The sequence below is a fragment of the Peromyscus maniculatus genome, chromosome 17, assembly GCF_049852395.1.
Source record: "Peromyscus maniculatus bairdii isolate BWxNUB_F1_BW_parent chromosome 17, HU_Pman_BW_mat_3.1, whole genome shotgun sequence".
NCBI classification, from domain to species: domain Eukaryota; kingdom Metazoa; phylum Chordata; class Mammalia; order Rodentia; family Cricetidae; genus Peromyscus; species Peromyscus maniculatus.
Window position 1 is genome coordinate 59,061,844 of NC_134868.1, and position 20,398 is coordinate 59,082,241.

Here is a 20,398-nt window from a genome sequence, read left to right on the forward strand (position 1 = left end):
CTATCAGGACACAACTTTCTGACCTTCCGTACTTCTCCAACCTCGGCGTACTGCAGCAGCTCCCTGGAGAGTCTGCATCCTGCAGGCATAGAAAACTGGTCACCCTACTGTCGGGCTGTGGCCCATCACATGGAGCGCAAGTTCCAGGAACCTCAGGGAGTGTCAACAAGCCTCTGACCAGGCTCTTCAAATGGGAAGGAAGGGCCGGGCCAAGAGGGGCTGCTGTCAGAGTGACACCTACCCTACCTGCAGCGGCAGAAGTGGTCAGGGAAGCCCTGGTGTTGATACATACACACATACACAAGGTCCTCAGCAAGGTGCTGTCTTCCACCTCCAAACACAAGCCAGCCTTGAGGAGCACAGGCCACCCAGATCAAGAGCTTTACCACGGCAGCTCCTCCTCTCAGAAGGCTGTGACGCAAACTAAAGGGGATGCTGAGCAAGCACTGCCACACTCCCCAGCAAACAAGGACCCCCTCCCACCCCAAATCCAAACCACGGTAGTATAAACTGCTGGCAGCTAAGGCTTCACAGAAACCTCAAAAGAAAGAAAAGAAGATGCCGAAATACATGCAAACTGGTGGCCAGAGAGCATATTCCTTCCCAGAGGGCCCCACTGTGCCCGCCCTCAGGAGGTGACAGGATCAGGCAGAAGAGGACAATCAACACCCCAGGGGACTCTTCTACCCAGCCCGTAGGCCTCTACACTGTGTCGTCTCTGGACACCTGAGCACGCACACATTTCTACAACTAGTCTCTAAACTCAGGAACGCGAACAGCAAACATCTGCAGTGTTCTAATCTGTGTTCAGAAGCAGCTTGCTGCATGGATGTGGTTCCCAGCTGCCAGGTGGGAAGCCATCAAGATGCTGGCTGGAGTTGCAGGCATTTGGCAGCCTGAAGGCCTCAATGGGCTCAAATCCTGGTAACAAGGAAACACCACGGTAAGGCTGTTGGGAGGAGACCTGGACTCCCTGTGTCCTCACTCCAAAGACAAAGTTCCCTAATGCAAGCACAAGGAAGCCAGGGCCTACAATTTCAGGAATTGTACTCTTGCAAGCCATGTGTACTATGTATTTATTAGGAGTTATCAGTGTAGCTCACAGCAGCAGGCAGTAGAACACCTCTCCTTGTTCAAGGAGCAAAGTGTGTTAAGACTCCCAAGACACAAGCCAAGCCCGTGGCCACTGAGACGGAAGGAGGGCCATGCCAGGAGCCAATCACCTGGACAGCATGTAATTTAGAACTCAGAAGATTCAGCACCAGCACCAAACACAAACAGCCCACCCAGACATTTCACCTGCTGATACCCGAGTTCCACCAACTGCTCCCACACCGGTGCCCAGCTGTCTCCTCAGATCACAGCAGCCTGGCCACACAAGCACAAGCTCACTGGCCACCATAACTGACATGATCCACCTTGCAATACTGACCTAAAAGCAAAGCAGAGTGACTCACACACACGTGACATCCCTCGGCGGCTACACCCACGGCGGCGTGCCTGGGAAAGGTGTCTCTCCTCCCCATCTCACCTCCATCTCAACAGGAATGAGACACTGGTGCAGGAGACTGACCCCAGGCTTCACCTCCCCAACACCTTGACGTCAGCTCCACTACAAAGGGCTTCTGGGGAAGCTGTACTTCACAAACACACAGGCACGCACAAAATCATGACTCTTGGCAGATATTTCTGAAGTGTTGCTTGCAAAGTTTAAAAATACATTTTTGTCTTATCATACTGTCAAATGGAATCTGTGATTTCAGAACAAGAATGACAATGAATCTTAAGTAAGTGGTGCTATTTCAGTTTAGTGCAAACGGTCTATACTGTTAAGACAGTAAAATCCAGCCCTGGCTCCTCGTCTTCTTGGCTTCCACAGATTCTGAACTTGATTCCGCCTCCTCCTGCTCCCAGGACTAAAAACAGAGCTCCATAACAGGTCCTAGCAGTCACAGCACCTTCACCTGACACAACCCCAAACACGCTCCTTCCCTCTCAGCTCAGAACCAGATCTTCTGGGTTTGCCGATCTCTTCTATCAACAACATGCAAACAACACTGTGGCGGGGAACACAGATCCACAGAGACATAATCAGTTATGGTTGGTAATTTCCAGGAGGGCCTACAGGAGCAGAAGAGACGGCTGAGAACACAGTAACAGGGACAGAAGGGCAGGCATGTACACACTGCTGTAAAGACATCCTTCCCTAGCCTAGGAGAAACCTTCATGAAGCACAGTGGGACAGGCAGCTCCAACCAGGGCAGAGTGGAAATGAACTCGCTGAGGATAAATGTCACACTGATGTGTGCACAGCCCAGACCTCCCAGTTTAAACCATGTGCCAATTTTATCTTCCACACGGGGAAAGGAAGCCTTGATGAGCAGAAAGACGCTGACTCAGACCATGTGGACTTTGCCCTTCACAGCACACTGCCAGCCAGGAGGAAAGCAGGGTGCAGTTCCATACAGGCACCCCGTACAGCCTGCCCCCCCTGCCCCCACCCCCCGTCCTTAACCCCACTTGGCCAAGCACTGCTGCCTATCTAGAACATGAGCCCAACCACAGCAGGCCCTGGGCAGGCCTGGCACCTGACTGGGCTAAACTTAAGGGAAGGGACAGCAGTCACAACTCGAGAAGGCAGTGAGAACATTAACATCCAAACTAACAGCAACTACAACCCCCAGGCTTGGAGAAGTGTTTCAAGACACACTGCGAAGGCCCCCTCCTTCCTCCCTCACTCAAGTGAGCGTGAAAAGCTGTAAATGGGTGGGAGGAAGGGGAGAGGCTATGAGCAGCCGGCATCCAACTTGGAGGACTGCTAGGGAAGCAGATGGGCCTGAGAACCCTCAGAGCTGGGAAGAGCCCCAGGAAGCCGCCACGGGACATCAACAGCGCGAGCAACTGCACCCACAACCCTTTCCTTGGACAGAGGGGCTGAGCAGCACCCCGACCCTCTCTCAGGAGAAGCAGGCACTACACTGGATCCTAAGAGCAGATCCACGTGAGATGTCCTGGACTCACAGGACAGACACCGGGAGGAGGAGGAGGAGGAGGAGGAGGAGGAGGAGGAGGAGGAGGAGGAGGAGGAGGAGGAGGAGGAGCAGCAGCTAGTAATCCCGCCCACAGGGCAATCCCCAGAGCTCAGCTACACTGGTCCAGGAGGACTAGAAGCATGAGGCTCTAGCCAAGGCTCTGCTCCTAGAGAGCACTTCAGACTCCCTCCAGCCCTCCCTGCCTGCTACTCAGCAAACTGCCACAGTAAAGCCCCTCCCACCCACATGACTGCTCTCCATGCCACAGGACTGAATCACAGAGGGCTAAGGATGTGGTTCAGTGGTGGAGTACTTGTCCGTCAGACCCTGAGCCGTGGGCTGGATCACCAGTACCACATGAAAAATGAGGTCTGAGCAAGGCACATCTGTGAGAAGCAATAGAAAAAAGGGAGCTGTACCTAAGTACAGCTAAAAGCCCTGGACACAACACAGAAAGCTGCCCAGGGCCTGGAAGGCAGAGAGAAGGTGAACTGGCTAAGGGCTTGACCTGGAAACACCCTACCTGCAGTGGTCTTTATACTTTAAAGGACTCGGGTGCTAAAGCAGCCACCAGCCCAGAAAGCCCACCATACAGCCTGCTCTCCCCGTCAAAGCCCAGGAAAGGGGCAGCCCCGTAAGCGGAAACCAAGGGGACGATGCAGTCCTGTTCCTACAGCAAGCCAACAGGGAGCCCTGACCCTTAGCCCGCAGCAGCTCCCAGGCCCACATCCGTATCCTTAAGTCAAGCTCAGTCTCTGGCCTGACATAGCAGCACACAACCATAACTCCAGCTACTCAGAAGGCTGACACAGGATGGTCACAAGTCAAAGCCAGCTCAGGCTCTCCTGCAGAATAAAACTCTATCTCAAAAAGTAAATAAAATGACAATAAAACAAGGCTGGAGATGTAGCTCGGTGGGAGAGCACTTGCCTATCAATGTGTGAAGAGGTTCCAAGTTCAATCCTCAGAACTGAAGAAAACACCCCACCACCACCACACACATACATACACACACACACACAAACACACACACACACACACACACACACACACACACACACACACACACACACACACTAAGGGAGGAAGCACAAGTACACTAAGCCCCTTCTCTTCTGAGCTAAACGAAGGAGGCTATGGTAAGCAAGGGTTTGCAGGTACAGATCACAGGCCTCCTGACAACTGCACACCACAGCCATACATACTTGCAATTTCCAGACTACATGCAAACTCCAAGGGAAGCCTGTGAGCTGCGAAAAGACAGGGCAGCCAGAGAGGCTTGAGATGGGCTTCTGGGTGACACCATCAAACAGCCAAGTACAAATGAAGCACTGCCCATTTCAGAACACTGCTTACGTTAACGAGGGCACGTCTATGACAGCACTCCCTAAGTACATGCATTGCACAAGGCTGATCTTGCCTTACTTGCCTACTGCAATCCACTAGCACTAAAACCCACCCTGGAGTTCTGTTCTTAATGCTGCCAAGGTCACTGGTTGGCACAATGGTTACAGCCCCTTCTTTTTCTTCCTAACATCTTCGGATTAAACTCACCAAGGTAAGAGATAAACAACATTCTGCCTAATTTTTAGCAAGACTGTATCGCTGACACACCAGTCCCTCCCCTAACTCTACTGATGCTCTGGGCTCCACTCACAGGGCAGGCACTGGGAGATAATGATCCAGGTGCCATTCTGGAAATAGGCTACAGATACTCCAGTCCACAGCTGCCCCTCTGGTTCTCTCTCCTTTTAGCAATGCCAAGCTCCTTCCAACAACAACCACGGTTCAGGGCTACTTGCACTGGGACCTTCCCAACACACACAGATGCTGCTTTCACACCCCAGGGCGGGGTCAGAGTGCGTGCAGAGACAGCAACCAGGCAGCAAGCTGTCCCACACAGCTGGCCCTTCCACCTTTTCAAAATCTCTGAAGCCCTGCCAGACACGTTCTTCCATATTCACACCACTCTCTTCCTCTCCCTTAAACCCAAGCCTCACCAGCAGTCCACTCTGCCACCCCGCCCCACGCTGTTTTCCATCATCCACCTACCCTCTGTGGCCAAGGAACCCAGCTGAGGAAGTTTCTTCACGACTGGGTGCCAGCCGACCATTGTCACCTGGAAAACACCACCTTCTCAGCACACAGCGACCTAGCTGCACTCAGGTCGGCGAACCCTGCGACCTCCTACACCTCTTCCTAGGACCCCTCCTGCTCCCGGGCCAACTCCAAGCTAAAAGGACCACTAGACGCTGAGCGGGAGGAAGGTATGACCCCAGGTCTCTGCTTCGGAGAGAAACTGAGACAATTCCAAATTTTTCCTACAGCTCCCCCAGTCCAAAGATGCCTTGCCCTGGTCCTTCTAACACCTTCATCTGACACGAGGCCCGCACGGTTACACAGCCTTAGTTCTTCATAACTGCATAGTCAGCAGGGGGCAGCAGTGAGCAGAGCCAGCCAGGCGGAATGTCCTCACACCTGAAGCTGCCAGTTTCACCCTGCTCCAGTTTCTCATCTAGAAAACAAACCCACACACACTGGCCAAGTCACACACCACGGCAAAGCGACAGGGCAAACTGGAAACTAGCGCAGCCTAAGTGCCTTAGGTAAATTTCCTTCCCAAACTGTGCACGGTGTTCCAATCATCTGTAACTCGCTCACTGAGAATTACAATGAAGCACTGGTGGTGCACACCTGTAATGTAGCACTCCGGAGACGGAGTCTGGGGCAGCCTGGTCAGAGCAGCCCCACCTCAAAGAAAGTTAAAATGCACAACTACACTAGACGATTTACCTTAGCTACTTTTTTATTACTTTGAAGAGACATCGCAACCAAGGCAACTTTATAAAAGAAAGCATTTAACTGGAGATTTGCTTCCAGTTTCAGAGAATGAGTCCATAACGATTGTGGTGGGGAAACATGGCGGCAGGCAGGCAGGCAGGCACTGGAGCTGCAACTGCGAGCTTACATCAGATCCACAAGCAGGAGGCACCGAGGGAGAGCGCGCGCAACCTGGGAGTTGCACAGGCTAGTGAAACCTCAAAGCCAGTGACACACCTCCTCCAGCAAGGCCACACCTCCTAATCCTTTTCAAAGGGTTCCCCCAACTGTGGACCAAACACTCAACTCTAAAAGCCTATGATAGGAGGAGGAGGAGGAGGAGGAGGAGGAGGAGGAGGAGGAGGAGGAGGAGGAGGAGGAGGAGGAGGAGGAGGAGGTTCTCGTCCAAACAACCACACAGTTGAACCGCACAAGTCAACTGTGGGAGCAGGTGAATAACTCCAAACACAGCAGCTCTGGAAATGCACTCAAATGCCAATCTACCACCAGGTATACACCAGACTTAGGCACGAGATCACACCTCTGCCCGTCAGCCCTGCTCGAGTGGCAGAGTAACAGCATCTGCACCCAAGTGATGCGGTTGTTCGGGTCCTGAGAAGCAAGCAGGAAACAGCAGTGGCTGCACTCGGCTGCCAGTGTGCTTCAGGACAGGTGCCTACCGCTGCTTCTGGATTCCAAATCCCTTCCTCACACGTAAATAGATGTCTGCCCTGTATCGGTTCCTTCTTGCTGAGGAACATTTTTCCTTTTACACCTCAAGTCCATGTGTATAATACTGAGCTCAGAGCTTCAGTCTAGGTCAGACTGACTGTCCTCTGATAATAAAAAATTGGCATGAGAGAAACAGTAACACAGAGGTCAGAAGTGGATGAGTGATGAGTGCACACACAAATAACTGGTTCTGGAAGCTGGGGCGGGGGGGTATCTCCTCTCCCACACAACCTCCTAGCCTAGATGTCACCATCTCCACTCACCAATGTCTGACCAGGACTTAATAACCAAGGGCAGCTTCACACCCAAGGGTCCCATACCAAACAGCAATACCAAGTGGAAAATGATTCAAGCCAAGGTGGCCAGTGGAGTCAGACATATCACCTGGAAGGTGTGGAGGCAGGCAGGAAAGTGTTAACAGGATGACTTGTGTGGTAGCAAGGGAAGGCAGGCTTCTGCACAGCAGAAACCCTGAGAGCTAACTCGGCACCCCGAGACAGAGGCCGACACTCAGTGCCCTCTCACAAAAGTATAGGAAGTTAGGAACACCTTCATGCAGAACTCCTGCCAAAGTAATTTTATTAGACTCGAACCACAGCCAGGCACACGTCTAACCAGACATAATGACACACAACTGTAACCTGACACCTGCAGGGGGCAGGGAGAGACAAGGCAGGAGCATCTCAAGCGGAGGCCGCTGTGGGCTACAAAGTTAGACTGTGTCATAAAAAATAAATAAATAAATAAATAAATAAATAAATAAATAAATAAATAAATAAATAAATAAATAAATAAATAAATAAATAAATAAATAAATAGACGAATGAATGAATGAACGAACGAACGAACGAACGAACGAACGAACGAACGAACAAATCACAGAGAAATCAAGCTGCAACTATGCCAGAAGGGCCCCTCCTCCTGACTAGCTTCCACACAAGATGACGTCCAGTCTGCTGACGGAGAAAAGGATCAACAGTCTCACTCAGGTGTACAACCTGCAAGTCAGAATACCAACCTGACGACACAGTAGTAACCAACTGTTTTCTGCCTGGATTCAAGGCCTTTTCCACAGGGGAAAATGTGCCTGGCCCTGTAAATCTGGTCCAAAGTAATGGCTGAGATGGTCACAGCTCAAGAGAAGGAGAGGGAAGACACACGACCTACTTCTGTCGTCTTGCTTACGGACATGGCATCCAACTGCCTTCTAAATACTGCTTTGTACCTCTTACAGAAGCCTCCATTTACAGCAGGTGACCACTAATATGGAGACTCATACCAAGTGCTAAGAAGAAATGATGACGAGTGCTCATCCCTGAACAGAACATCTACATTATCACCTCCAAGGTTCAGGGACCACTGCAGAAGAGGCAGAGCAAAGCACGGAAGAGCCAAGGATGGGAAGGAGTGCTGCGAGACTCTGTCTTCTGGACATGCCATGGCTGTCTACACCCACGCCTTCACAGCAAGCCGCTATGTGTACAAGACTGGGCCATCAACACCCCCTCGTGGATGAGAGACACAGTGCATAAGGGCCCAGCTCTCCGGAGGAGGTAGAGGCAGCAGTGGTTGCTAGGAGAGGGCAAGTTATAGTCCTCTATGGTCTGCTCAGTGAAGTCACCCTCGCTCACATAACTCCTCACCTACACTCTCACAGTGGACCACGGGGGTAAATCATCAGAGAAGGACAGGGACATGCTGGGAAGCAGGGTTCAGTGGGAGGGAAACGAGGTAAGAGAGGACAATGGGGAACACAATCAAAGTATATCTGTGCATAAAATTGTAAAGAATAACTGCAAGTTAAGGATTCCAAGTCATAAATGATACAGGTGAGGGAACAGTTCTTTGTGAAAAGAAACTGAAGAGGCACGACAAAGTAAAAGATACACGACCTCTACTCAGATCCTTCAAAAAAGGAAGGCTGCATGTCACTTTGAGAACACGGTGCGCATCGGAACATGTACTAAACATGAAATAAGAGATTACCACGTTAAAGTGTCTTGGGAAACTGTAAAGGCTGGCATCCATATTTTAACACATGCACTCAAGTATTCAGAAGAATCACTAGGTCTATAATGTAGTTAAAAGCTTAGCAAAATAAAATGTAAGCTGACGTGCAGAATTTAGAGAGAGAACAAAACGCAGAGCATCAGCACTGGACAGGTACAAAGGCCCAAGGTGATTAGTATGGCACCTTCCAGCCAGCTGCCTAAGTTTCTAATGTCAGAAACATTCCAGAGACAACAGACCAGGAAGCTCTCTAGCATCCACTCACCATCTCTAACCTCTCGAGGAGGGAAAACGAAAGCTCCATTCTCCAGCCCTCAGTTGGCAGTGAGCAATCCTAGAAGGCCCGGCAGCCCTTCTGAGACTGCACCGTTACAGTTCACTGCCCTACACTTCACACAATGGGCAGCCTGGGCCTAGTTCTGTGGAACCACAGCTGGAGAGAAGCGTGTTTCTCACTCCTGTTCTTGGCCACTAAGACTTCCCACTCGTCTGTAATGCTCCTCCACACTGAAGCCCGAGCGGGTATGAGCCTCCCTCACCTGTAAGCCTCTAAAAAGAAGAGGGAGCCTGCTATTCCCAGGGGAGTAAAGTAGTACAGGCCACGGGAATCAGCGCCACACCGTGGGAGAAGGAGCAGTTAGGGTCCAGAACGACGAGAGAAAACATCAATACAGACTAATACAAATTTGGGCAGAAATACATGTTCTGAGTAGTTATTTTTCACACATAGTCTAGACATCACATCCAAACACAGTGTGAGGGTTTGGCTTTTGTCTCACTCACTCAGTGGGAACCTGCCCTCAGAACACAAAGGACACTCAGAGAAAGAAAGATGCAGGACAAACAGCTGTCAAGTAAAGAGAGGTTTGCTCCATCCAACCAGACAACAGCCTGGGGTCTGCAGGGTTTGTTTTCAACAGAGATCAGGAAGACGGTGATGAAAGGATGAGAGAAACCTGTTTTCCTAGACCCAGAAGAGGTAGGAGGAGCGAGGACCTAACTCTGTGAACAGCATCTACCTAGGCTGTGCAAAGCTCTGGGTTCCATGGGGGAGGGGGGGCAGAGGAGAGAGAGAGGTGATATGATGTGGGGTAGGAAGTAAACAGAGGGAAGGAGGTGGAAGGTCACTGTCAACTGCAGGAGTCCCACACATAGAAACAGCAGTCACTCTATCTCAGGGCTCTCAGCCACACCTGTCCATCTCAAGCTTCATTCCACAGCCACCCGTCTGTCATGGTTGTCACTGGCTGATTTTCCACAAGGACTGAGGGGCAAAAACGCACAATTCTCAGTGAAGCATTTTCCTACTGTTTAGCCAACCCTGAACATCCCTGAAAAACATCCATGTGACCTAATGTAGCAGGAAGAAACACTTCACATATGAATGTCTGGTCCACCCCTGTGACCTAATGCAGCAGGATAAAACACACTTTACATACGAATGTCTGGTCCACCCATGACCTAATGCAGCAGGATAAAACACACTTCACATATGAATGTCTGGTCCACCCCTGTGACCTAATGCAGCAGGATAAAACACACTTCACATATGAATGTCTGGTCCACTCATGCGATCTAATGCAGCAGGGTAAAACACACTTCACATATGACTGTCTGGTCCACCCCTGTGACCTAATGCAGCAGGATAAAACACACTTCACATATGAATGTCTGGTCCACTCATGCGATCTAATGCAGCAGGATAAAACACACTTCACATATGACTGTCTGGTCCACCCCTGTGACCTAATGCAGCAGGATAAAACACACTTCACATACAAATGTCTGGTCCACCCCTGTGACCTAATGCAGCAGGATAAAACACACTTCACATATGAATGTCTGGTCCACCCCTGTGACCTAATGCAGCAGGATAAAACACACTTCACATATGAATGTCTGGTCCACCCCTGTGACCTAATGCAGCAGGGTAAAACACACTTCACATATGAATGTCTGGTCCACCCCTGTGACCTAATGCAGCAGGATAAAACACACTTCACATACAAATGTCTGGTCCACCCCTGTGACCTAATGCAGCAGGATAAAACACACTTCACATATGAATGTCTGGTCCACCCCTGTGACCTAATGCAGCAGGATAAAACACACTTCACATATGAATGTCTGGTCCACCCCTGTGACCTAATGCAGCAGGGTAAAACACACTTCACATATGAATGTCTGGTCCACCCCTGTGACCTAATGCAGCAGAGTAAGACACACTTCACAGATAGCTGGTGCAGTGACACAGTCCAGAGACTAAGAGAGGCTTTCCCAGGAAGGTTCCAGACCCACCTGGTCAAATGAGTCAGTCCAGAAAAGCCACCAGGCACAGCAGCAGCATTACCTAGGCTGATGGCCACAGCCTGGCCTGAAACCTGTACTCCCCCCTGGAGGCTCAGAGGTACAACCTTGCCCTGTCTCCTCAGCAGGCACAGATCTTCACACAGAACCCACCCCAAGCCACTACCTGCCCACATGCCCATCCACTGGCCACCAAACTGCGCTCTGCTGGGCTCCTCGCCGGGTGGAGACACGGGATGGCAACGCAAAGCTCCTCGTGGACGTCTCCATTTCACACACCACCCTGCCCAGGGTTCCCAAGCCTCCCACGGTGGGGACTAAAGGAGCACCTCAGCCTGCACAGGACCTGAAACAGCTCTAGGCGTTTATCACCCCCAAAGCAGAAGCACACAGGCCAGAGGAAAAGGCTGCACAATGTGTGGCCCTCCGTCCTGCCCGGGACCACCTCAGTTTCTCTTCCCCTGAGCTGAAGAAATATGCCGGGTACAGCTCTCACTAAGCCCGGGGACCTCCAACTCTGAAACTCCTACCATGTCTAAGTCTGCAGGGCCTCACGGTCTCTAGGACCTGGGCATCCTTCCTGAGCTCTACCACAGGAAAAGCCAGCACCAAAGCCAGGAGTCAGTACCAGCCAGCAAGTGGCACAGAGCCATCCACCGGCCATCTGTCCTCTCAAACTGATCCCGTATGTCAGGGATGACAGCACCCACTGGAGACGGTCCTAGTTCACAGAAGCCATCTGACACTGATACAAAGGCTGCCTATCCCACTGCACCTGATCTGCAACCACTTATGCAGCAAGGCTCTGAAAGAATCAAACAAAAATTCTGTAGTTCTAAGGATGAAATAAAGGTGTGTATGGGGAGGGACGAGGGGAGAAACTGAGGTGAACATAGACACCATGCAACTGAGCCCCGCCCCCACCATTTGTCTCAGACAGCACCCTAATATCCCTAGAGGGGTCCCATGGTTCCTGAAGAATGTCCAAGGTCTCTGACAAGTATTCCAAGTCCCCTGGTTGGACACCCATGGTCCCTAAGGGTTCCACAAGACCCCTGGATGGACACTTAGTGGAGTTTTTGCCAGTTCAACAAATGTCTACTTAGTGATCCACAAACAATGGCACATGTTCAAGGAGCCACAGACAGGCAGACAGCCCAGAGCAAACAGAAAGAAGGAGGCGTGGCATAGAGACAGTCTGCGCTTGCCCAGACGACATCACTGCAGACGGGACAAAAGACAGGTTCTCCAAGCACGGCAACAAGAAGACAGAGTAAGTACTGGCCGGTGACCACAGCTCTGTTCCCGACCTCTCTACCTCAGTTACTAGGCACTAAGACCACTTGCTAAGAGCTGACAGCTGTAAGCTACAACTCCTAGAACAGGTCACAGGTCACTCATGGAAATGAGTCATTTATCATTATGGACGTCCCCAACAGGTGGACACTCCTAGAACTCCAAATCCACGAGTCCAGAAGTCCAGAAGTGATGCTCTTTACGGAGACCGGTCCACTAAGACGGGGAGGGAGGCTTATCTGGCTTACATGTTACAATCATCACTGAGGGGAAGTCAAGGCGGGAACTCAAGCAGCTAGCCTGTCACACTCACAAACAAGAGAAACAAATGGAACCTCACTCCCTTGCTGCTTATGCTCAGCAAGCTTTCTTCAGTCATAGTCCAGGGTCCACACGCAGGATGGTTCTCCCAGTTAGTAACCAATATAATCCCCCACGGACACATTCCAGGCCAGCCTCATCTAGGTAATCCCTCACCTGGCTCTGTACACAGCCACATTCCAGTGACATTCAAAGCTCACACTGAGGGATACACAAAGAAAGACAGGTGAGGAGGAGATGCCTGGACTCTAGAAACGCAAGGCAAAACTAACTCAGTACCTGCCACTAATCTAGCACTGTCCCAGCTCTCCTCAGATCCCCAGACACAGTTAACCAGAAGCTGGCTGAGGTTATAATACTGACTAGGTGGACAACAAAATATAAATAAAAATTAGTTTTCAAGAAAATATTTTAACTATGTGCATTTAACTTTGAAATTTCTTAGTAGGCATGATTAGTGTCTTCATTACTTTTAAACCACTATAACAAAACACCGTAACCTAACTTATAAAAGAAAAAATTTAAGTGGACTTAAAATTTCAGAGGGTTAGAGTCCACGATGCTGGAGCTAAGGCAGGGCGGCAAAACAGATGAGAGCTCCTATCTCGATCCACAAGTAGGAGAGAAAGGGAAAACACTTGGAATGCTGCAAGGTTTTTGTTTTGTTGTTGTTGGGGGGTTGTTTTTTGTTTGTTTGTTTCAAGACAGAGTTTCTCTGTGTAGCCCTGGTTGTCCTGGAACTCGCTCTGTAGACCAGGCTGACCTCAAACTCAGAGCTGTACCTACCTCTGCCTCCCAAGTGCTGGGATTAAAGGTGTGTGCTACCACACCTTGCAAGTTTTTTGAAAACTCAAAGCCCACCCCCAGCGACACACTTCCTCCCACAAGGCCACACCTCATAATCCTTCCCAAACAGTACCACCAACTGGGGACCATGTATTCGAATATACGCGCTTATGGGGGATATTCTCCTTCAAACCACCACAACTAGTGTTGGGAATTCACAGAACACAACTGTTGTCCGGTCTGTCCAACATCCCAACCACCCTCCCTATCCCTACAGCCGGAAGTTACTTAACTCCTCCTCTCTGTTCGCTCCACTACCAAACGCTCACGGGCATCTCAAGTTCTTTATGTCCATAGACTTACACAGGCCACTGATGAGAAGTCCAGAGATGCGCAACTTCCTTTCCAGAGCCTCACTTGAACTCCCTAAGTCAGCTTGGCCCTTTACAAGGCTGGAGACCGAGGTCCTTCGGAGCTCTTTCAACACGAGGACAGGGATGAGAACCTCACCCAAAGGAGCCCGGCCTCCTCACCTCTGCAAACGGCTGCAAGCCGGCTGTCATCCGGAGCTCGAGCTCCCTGTACAGAGCGCCCACGCCTGGCTGGACAGACCAGGCCGGAAGGAAGCACTGCAGATGCCCGGCTTCCAACAGGTACTTCCCAGGGCTGCTCTTCTTTCACATCCTCAACCTCAAGTCCACCACAGGGAACTGAGAGTGCCTCACTCTTGCCTTGGTTTACCACACTCAAGCAAGACATACAAGAGGAAGCACACTGTGTATCATGGAGGTCTACTTCTCGGGAGGAAAGAGAGCCTCCAGCAGGTACAAGCACCTGCAGGGCAGCCTGGGAAGGCACTCACACACTGCTCCTGACAGGCTGGTGCCATGGTGGCAGCTGCTCAAAGCTTGTGTGAATTCCCACCGTTAGCCTGGCTGTGACCTAGCAGGAGCGGCACCCTGCAGTGACAGTCAAGGCTAATGGAACTAGCACAGGGCAAAAATAGCTTTTATGTGGGTCACTGTTTCCAGCAGTGAAAACGGAAAAGCACGTCCACATCCGATAGGGTCGACTGGCCTCCAAGAAGCAGTCACTGCAACCAAGAGATGAACACTGAGCATGGGGAGACGCCCACAGAGCCAGCACGTCAAGCTGAAGTGTATTACAGAACATATATGCTCCCGTGCCACATCTCTAAAGCTACCTGCATGTGTGCCGTGGGAAAATTACCAAAGCAGCCTACACTGGCATCTCTAGATGGCAGGATCATGCCTTTTTTCTGCATTTCTCTATATCCTGAGCTTTATGTAACAGACTACTAGGCAACTTAAAAGCATAATATACGCGTGGTTTAAAGCGCAGGAAATGCTGCTGGTTGTAGCAGTACCCACTCACAGCCTCTCAGCTCGTCAGGCCTGCCTGCTGGCACTCTCCTTGGTACTTACTGCTAACCCCTGTGCTTCTAACAGCACACACGAAGGCAGGCATCACCACACCCACTTCCAAACGGACAAAGTGAGAGAAAGGATTGTATGCCATGCTATGGAAAGGAGCTGACGTCCAAAACACACCAGGAAGTCAACCACCACCTAAAACCATTTTTCTGTCGACATTTCTCCAAAAAAGCTATTTCCTTATAAAGTCCAACATCACTAACACCAAGGAAATGTGAAGTAAAACCACAATGAACTCCTCAGAATGTCTGTCAGAAACACAAAAGCTAACTGCTGGTAAAATGCGAGGAGACGGACTCCTTCAACACTGGCTGGTGGGAATGTAAGCGAGTCGATGCATTTCTGAAATTGATACAGACGTTCTCCAGAAAACTAAAACTCACCCTGTGGACCAGGACTCCCACTGCTAGGTGTATTAAGAAACTGAGGAAATGTTGGAGAAACACAGGTGTTCCTGCAACAGTGTTCAAAACAGCCACAAAATGGAAACCACCTGAGATGGACGGATATGAAAAGAAAACAGGATACACATACACAATGGGACAGCACTAGTGTAAAAAGAAGAAATGAAATCGTACCATAGTGACAGCGTGGGTGGACCCGGAGAACCGCTAGGTAAAGTAAACCAGCCACCAAAAGATCCATAATGCATGGCCTCGCTCACATACGAAGCTGACAACTGATGAACTAATAGAAGTCAAGATGGCAGTCCCCAGAGGCTGGGAGGAAGGACAGAGCAATGGGAGGAGGCTGGTCAGAGGGACAAAGTCTAGGTAAGCCAGAGAGGAAGTTTCGGTGGGCACTGCACAGTACGGCAGCTACTGTTGACAACATACATGTGAAAGTTATGAAAGAATTTAAAGTGTTCTCATCACAAAGAAGTCTATGGTGGTGACAAATGGAGACTAGCTTGATTTAATCATCCGAGATGCATTCACATATCCAAAACACCACAGTCCACTGCATACATACACGCCTTAAGAAACCAGCTTGTGAAGCAAACACTATGCCAACAGTTAGTCTACATTTTAATGTCTACTGATCTGAAAGGCCAAAAATGTCCAAGAGTAAGGAAAGAAGCCATTTCTGCTCTGAATCCCCGAGACCTCTGAATGACTGAAACACTAAGATTTTAACTAGTGCTTCTATCTAAAGCCAGGAAGGAGTGTCGCTATCACCTGGTGTGTGAGGTAAGTAGGAAGGCTAATGACAGTGGGTCACCATCCCCTCCAGGTCCCACGCAGCACAACTGGCTGGAGAAAAGCTGCAGGCCTCATTTGACAGGCTCCCTGACAGCCTGCCTGGCGAGCGTGAGAAACCGCATCCGCACGTCTTCTCCTCTCCAGAGCAGAGACGCTGCACCAGAGGCAGTGTTGGTGCTCCAGCAGGAGAGCCTTGGTGAACTGCTCTGTCAGATCCCCATCTGTAACCCTTGCCAAGGCCAGTGCCATCTGGGCAGAGGACTCTGCCAGGGAAGCTCACAAGCTAAGCATGGCTCCCACCTCCTTCAACCTGGACTTTAAAAAGTGACCTTAAATACACTCCTTTATAATAATGCTAAATTCCAACTTTTCAAATTCATAATAAAAAGTAATGCACATTATAACAATACCAAGTATGTAAAATATAACTAGACACTGAGAACACTAGATAGTTCTCTGATGAACAACTAAATCAAAGTTCACTCATAACTTTGCTGCTAACATCCCTGACGCTGTGTGTCATGGCATGGACTAGGCTTTGTAAGACACCATTAGAACTGGGTTCACATGGCCTTAATTTTTGGTTTTTTTAAAATTACTATTTCATGTTTATGGGTGTTTTGTCTGCATGTATGTCTGTGCACCATGTAAGTGTGCTTGCAGAGCCCAGAAGAGGCATCAGGATCTCCTGAACTGGAGCTACAGATGTGGTGCTGGGACTTGAACCTGGATCCTCTGAAGACCAGCCAGTACTCTTAACCCCTGAGCCATCTCTCCAACATCTATTTTAGATACTGAATAAAAAGCTAGTACAAGCATCGTGGGTGACAGGGAAAGCCACTTTTCCCAAGGAAGGCAGCCTCTGCTCTGAAGAGTTAAAGGTTACCTGTTTCAACACATTTCAGCTGCTTAATTAAGTAACATTACTGAGTAAGAAAATCTTGACAGCTAATACACTGTAACCATCAACAAATGTATCTAACACATTTGGGATCAAAATGTGAGAACAGAACAAAGAGGAAAATGAGAAAACAAATTCCTTATCTCTGCAGCCACTTCACGTGAGGAACTGCAGTCAAACACCCATGACGTCACGACTTGTCTCTCAATTCCCTAGGCTGTGCCTTACTCACAAAACTCAAGCACATCATCATCACCATTTTGATTATTTTGTTTTTTGGGGGGTTGTTTTGTTTTGTTTTGTTTGGAGATACAAATGGAAAGAAACTGGCATTGCTGTGCCCAGTTTTCTGCACAAACCAGAAAATAAAAATGCATGTGTATATGAGCATGTGTGAAAACATGTTGACATATGCAAGTTCAAACGCACATGTACACGTATGGGCACATATGTGCAGAAACAAACACTGGCTGTCTTCTGTCAGTCAGTCTTGACCTCATTTTTTGAGACAAGGTCTCTACCTGAACCTGGAGCTTGCCAAACTGACTAGACTATCTACGCAGCAAACCCCAGGGCCAGGAATCCCACTGTCTCAGAACCACATCACGAGGATTCCGCGCACACCACCACACCTGGCTTGCTCTCAGGTCCTCACGATTGTACACCAAGCACTTTACTGAATAAACCATCTTCCTGGCAGCTACCCCAAAATGTTTAAGGCACATGGTTGGTGAAAAAATAAATTGTAAAAAAAATAAAGAGGCCAGCAAGATGGTAAAGCCACGACCACTAAGCCTGAAACAGTCCATCCTGGACCTCAGATGCTGGAAGGAGAGAACCAACTCTCCCTTGATGTCCTCTGACTTCCAACAAGCACCATGACATTCTGGAACCCACACACATGCGTGCACATAGATAAACATGAATAAATACACGCAACAGAGGCTTAAAATAACCAATCTGGTAACAAAACATTAAGTTTCTTTTCCTTAAAGAAATCACTGCGAGCTTCAGCTGGAGAGAGCGAGACAGTCTTGCTTACTATCACAATTCAGCCTGAAACAACCTCTTGGGGGGAAAAAACTTTGGTATTAAGTACTAAGAACAAAAGCTAACTTGGAATTTAAGCTGTTTTGTTTCCTGTTTGTAATTTTAAAATGTTTTCTGTCTCCTATCTTTGAGAATTTGGTGGAAATTAAATGTGTAAGTCCTAGAATTGCTCAAAGGTACAAGGTCTTTCCCTCGAAGGCTCTTACACACTTCTGTCTGTGGAACACTAGGTCTTTCCCTGTAGAGGCCTCTCCCCTCACACAGTCACAAACTTGTGGCTGAGTTAAAGCCATTCCTTTCTCCAGGAACTTCCTAAAACATAATGGCTGAATAAATTAGAGTTTTGCATGTGTTGTTTGGTTTTTATTGTCTCCTGGGATAATTATGAGTTTATGAGTGTGATATATTGACCTTGAAAGAATCCTATATTTTCCTCTACTATATTTTTGAGTAACTGGAAGAGATTTTTTACTCTTTAAAATCAGCACAAAATAAGACATGATTGATTTTTCCCCCTTCAAGGGTTAACCTATTTGTTATCACACATGAAACTTCAGACTCATCCTCTCAGTAACCAATACTTGACCTGCTTTGTGTCAAGGGACTGTTCTAGGTGTCTGGGTCAGGCCCAGGTGCCTAGGTCAGTGGCTCTGAGAGCATCTCTGGGCAAGCTCAGAACCGTAAGTCATAACAGCAACCAACCTTTGGAAAGCTGCAAACAAGGATGTAATGCTCAATTTCCTTGAAAGCAATTTCTTACAGTTTACACCCTGGTTATCTTAATGCAGAGCAGGAGTCTGAAAAATACTGTAACATAAACGAAACCCAGGAGTGTGGAGAGAATGAAATCCTTTGACAAAGGTCAAGAAAAAGTAAAAATTGCTCTCCCACCCAATAAGGAAATTAAGTCATTAAAATGACAAGGCTGGCACCATCAAGGAAGCCAATATCCCCATCTTTAAAGAGCTGTGAGGCTTTCTAAAATCGCCCCAGCCACCATCCAATTACCTGCAGCAATTTCGAGGACATCAAAGATAAATTATTAACCAAAACGGTAACACTTTAATCACCATAAATCACTGTATGTCCAATTCCAATTAAATACACTTTCCAAACATGATTGGATAACTTCTGCAATTTCTCCCAAGAAACATACAGTAAAAGACTGTCCTTCCAGGAAAGAAAAGCTATACAGGGTCATCACAGGGCTGGAGTGCATGTGGTACTACCAACCTTTCACTCGGTGAAGGTACAAACATAAACAACAAGATTTACACACAGAAGTGGCCGCAAGCTCATCCACCTGAGCGTTCCTAGCAAAACGCTCTAAAACAGTTTTCTAGATTTACAGCACTGCCCAGGAATTTAAAAAAAAAAAAAAGGAAAGAGAGACATCCCTGGAGAGCTGCCACTCAAGGACCACAGAGAGTGTTCAGCACGGAACATCAGGCAGCGGGGAAAAGACAACCCCGAGGCGTTATCCCCAGAAAGCGGGCTTCACAAGCCCCAGTCTCAAGCCTTAGGAGTTTTCTAACGCAAGCATTAAGGGTGGAGAATCCAGTCACACCGCCCAATTTCGGGCCTGCAGAGCAGCAGATGAAGACGTGAGATCCGGAGGGGCTTGGCCCTCGCCGGTTTGAGCCTGGACCTTGCCTGACCACCTACTGGGGGCCGAGTCCGACCTGGAAACGACGCTGGGGAATTCCGAGGGCCAGCGTTCCGGACTGGACAGGTGTCCCCGGCCAACGGGGACTACCAACGTGCCACCTGCACACGAGCCAGAAAAGCCACTGGTTCTCGTGGAAACCATCACCAGGTGTGGGTGGGATCCACCCGCCGGCCACGAGGAGACATCGAGAGGCGGCTTCCCGGGACAAGGAGCGGCGCTCCACAACCGGCAGGGAGGCGGCGGTCGCCCTAGACAGCGACAGCTACCGAGACCCCCGACCCCGGCCCCCCCGGCTGCCCCCGACCCCGGCCTCCTCCACCCCGGCCCGGCCTCCCCCACCCCGGCCCGGCCCCGCGCTCACCCACCTCCAGGCGCAGGGACGCCCCGCAGGCGCGCAGGAACTCGCGGATGTTGCTCAGGCACTCGCTCTCGTTCCGCGGCTCCGGGTAGACCTGCAACACACAGCGTCGCTGAGCGGCCCGGACGCCTCATCCGCTCCCTTCCTCGGGCTGTACCAATCTCCGCCCCTGCCCGCACCCGGAAGCGCGCCCGGGCCGGAAGTGACGTCGTCAAACCGCGCCCCCGCGGGGTGCTGAGTCTCCAGCCGCCGCTCCTTTTTTTTTTCCCCGCCCCAGCCCTGCTCCAGCCCCACGCGCGCCCTCCCTCCTCCTTTCCCGCCCGCCTCCCCCCTCTCCACGCGCGCGCCACCTCCTCCAGACCCCGCTTCCGCCTCACGCGCGCCCTCCTCCTCCTCCTCCTCCTCCTCGGTCTCCCGGGCCCGGTTTCCCCGTCCACGCGCGCCACCTCCTGGCCCTGCC

At 49.9% G+C, this 20,398-nt stretch overlaps 1 protein-coding gene across 9 annotated transcripts in view; it reads right to left on the reverse strand.

The window, feature by feature from the left end:
• The window catches only part of Arhgef7 (Rho guanine nucleotide exchange factor 7), a 114,370-nt gene that overhangs the window by 59,491 nt on the left and 34,481 nt on the right, over positions 1-20,398 (reverse strand). For 4 of the 9 annotated variants that reach the window (XM_076553733.1, XM_076553730.1, XM_076553734.1 and 1 more), the window contains exon 2: positions 19,946-20,032. The exons of 1 other annotated variant lie outside the window; for it this stretch is intronic. In XM_076553733.1, the coding sequence (XP_076409848.1) occupies positions 19,946-20,032 (87 nt within the window). Of the gene's footprint in view, positions 1-19,593; positions 19,863-19,941; positions 20,126-20,398 lie in introns of those variants that run through there. 4 more of the 9 variants (XM_076553737.1, XM_076553736.1, XM_076553738.1 and 1 more) reach the window with 4 other exon arrangements.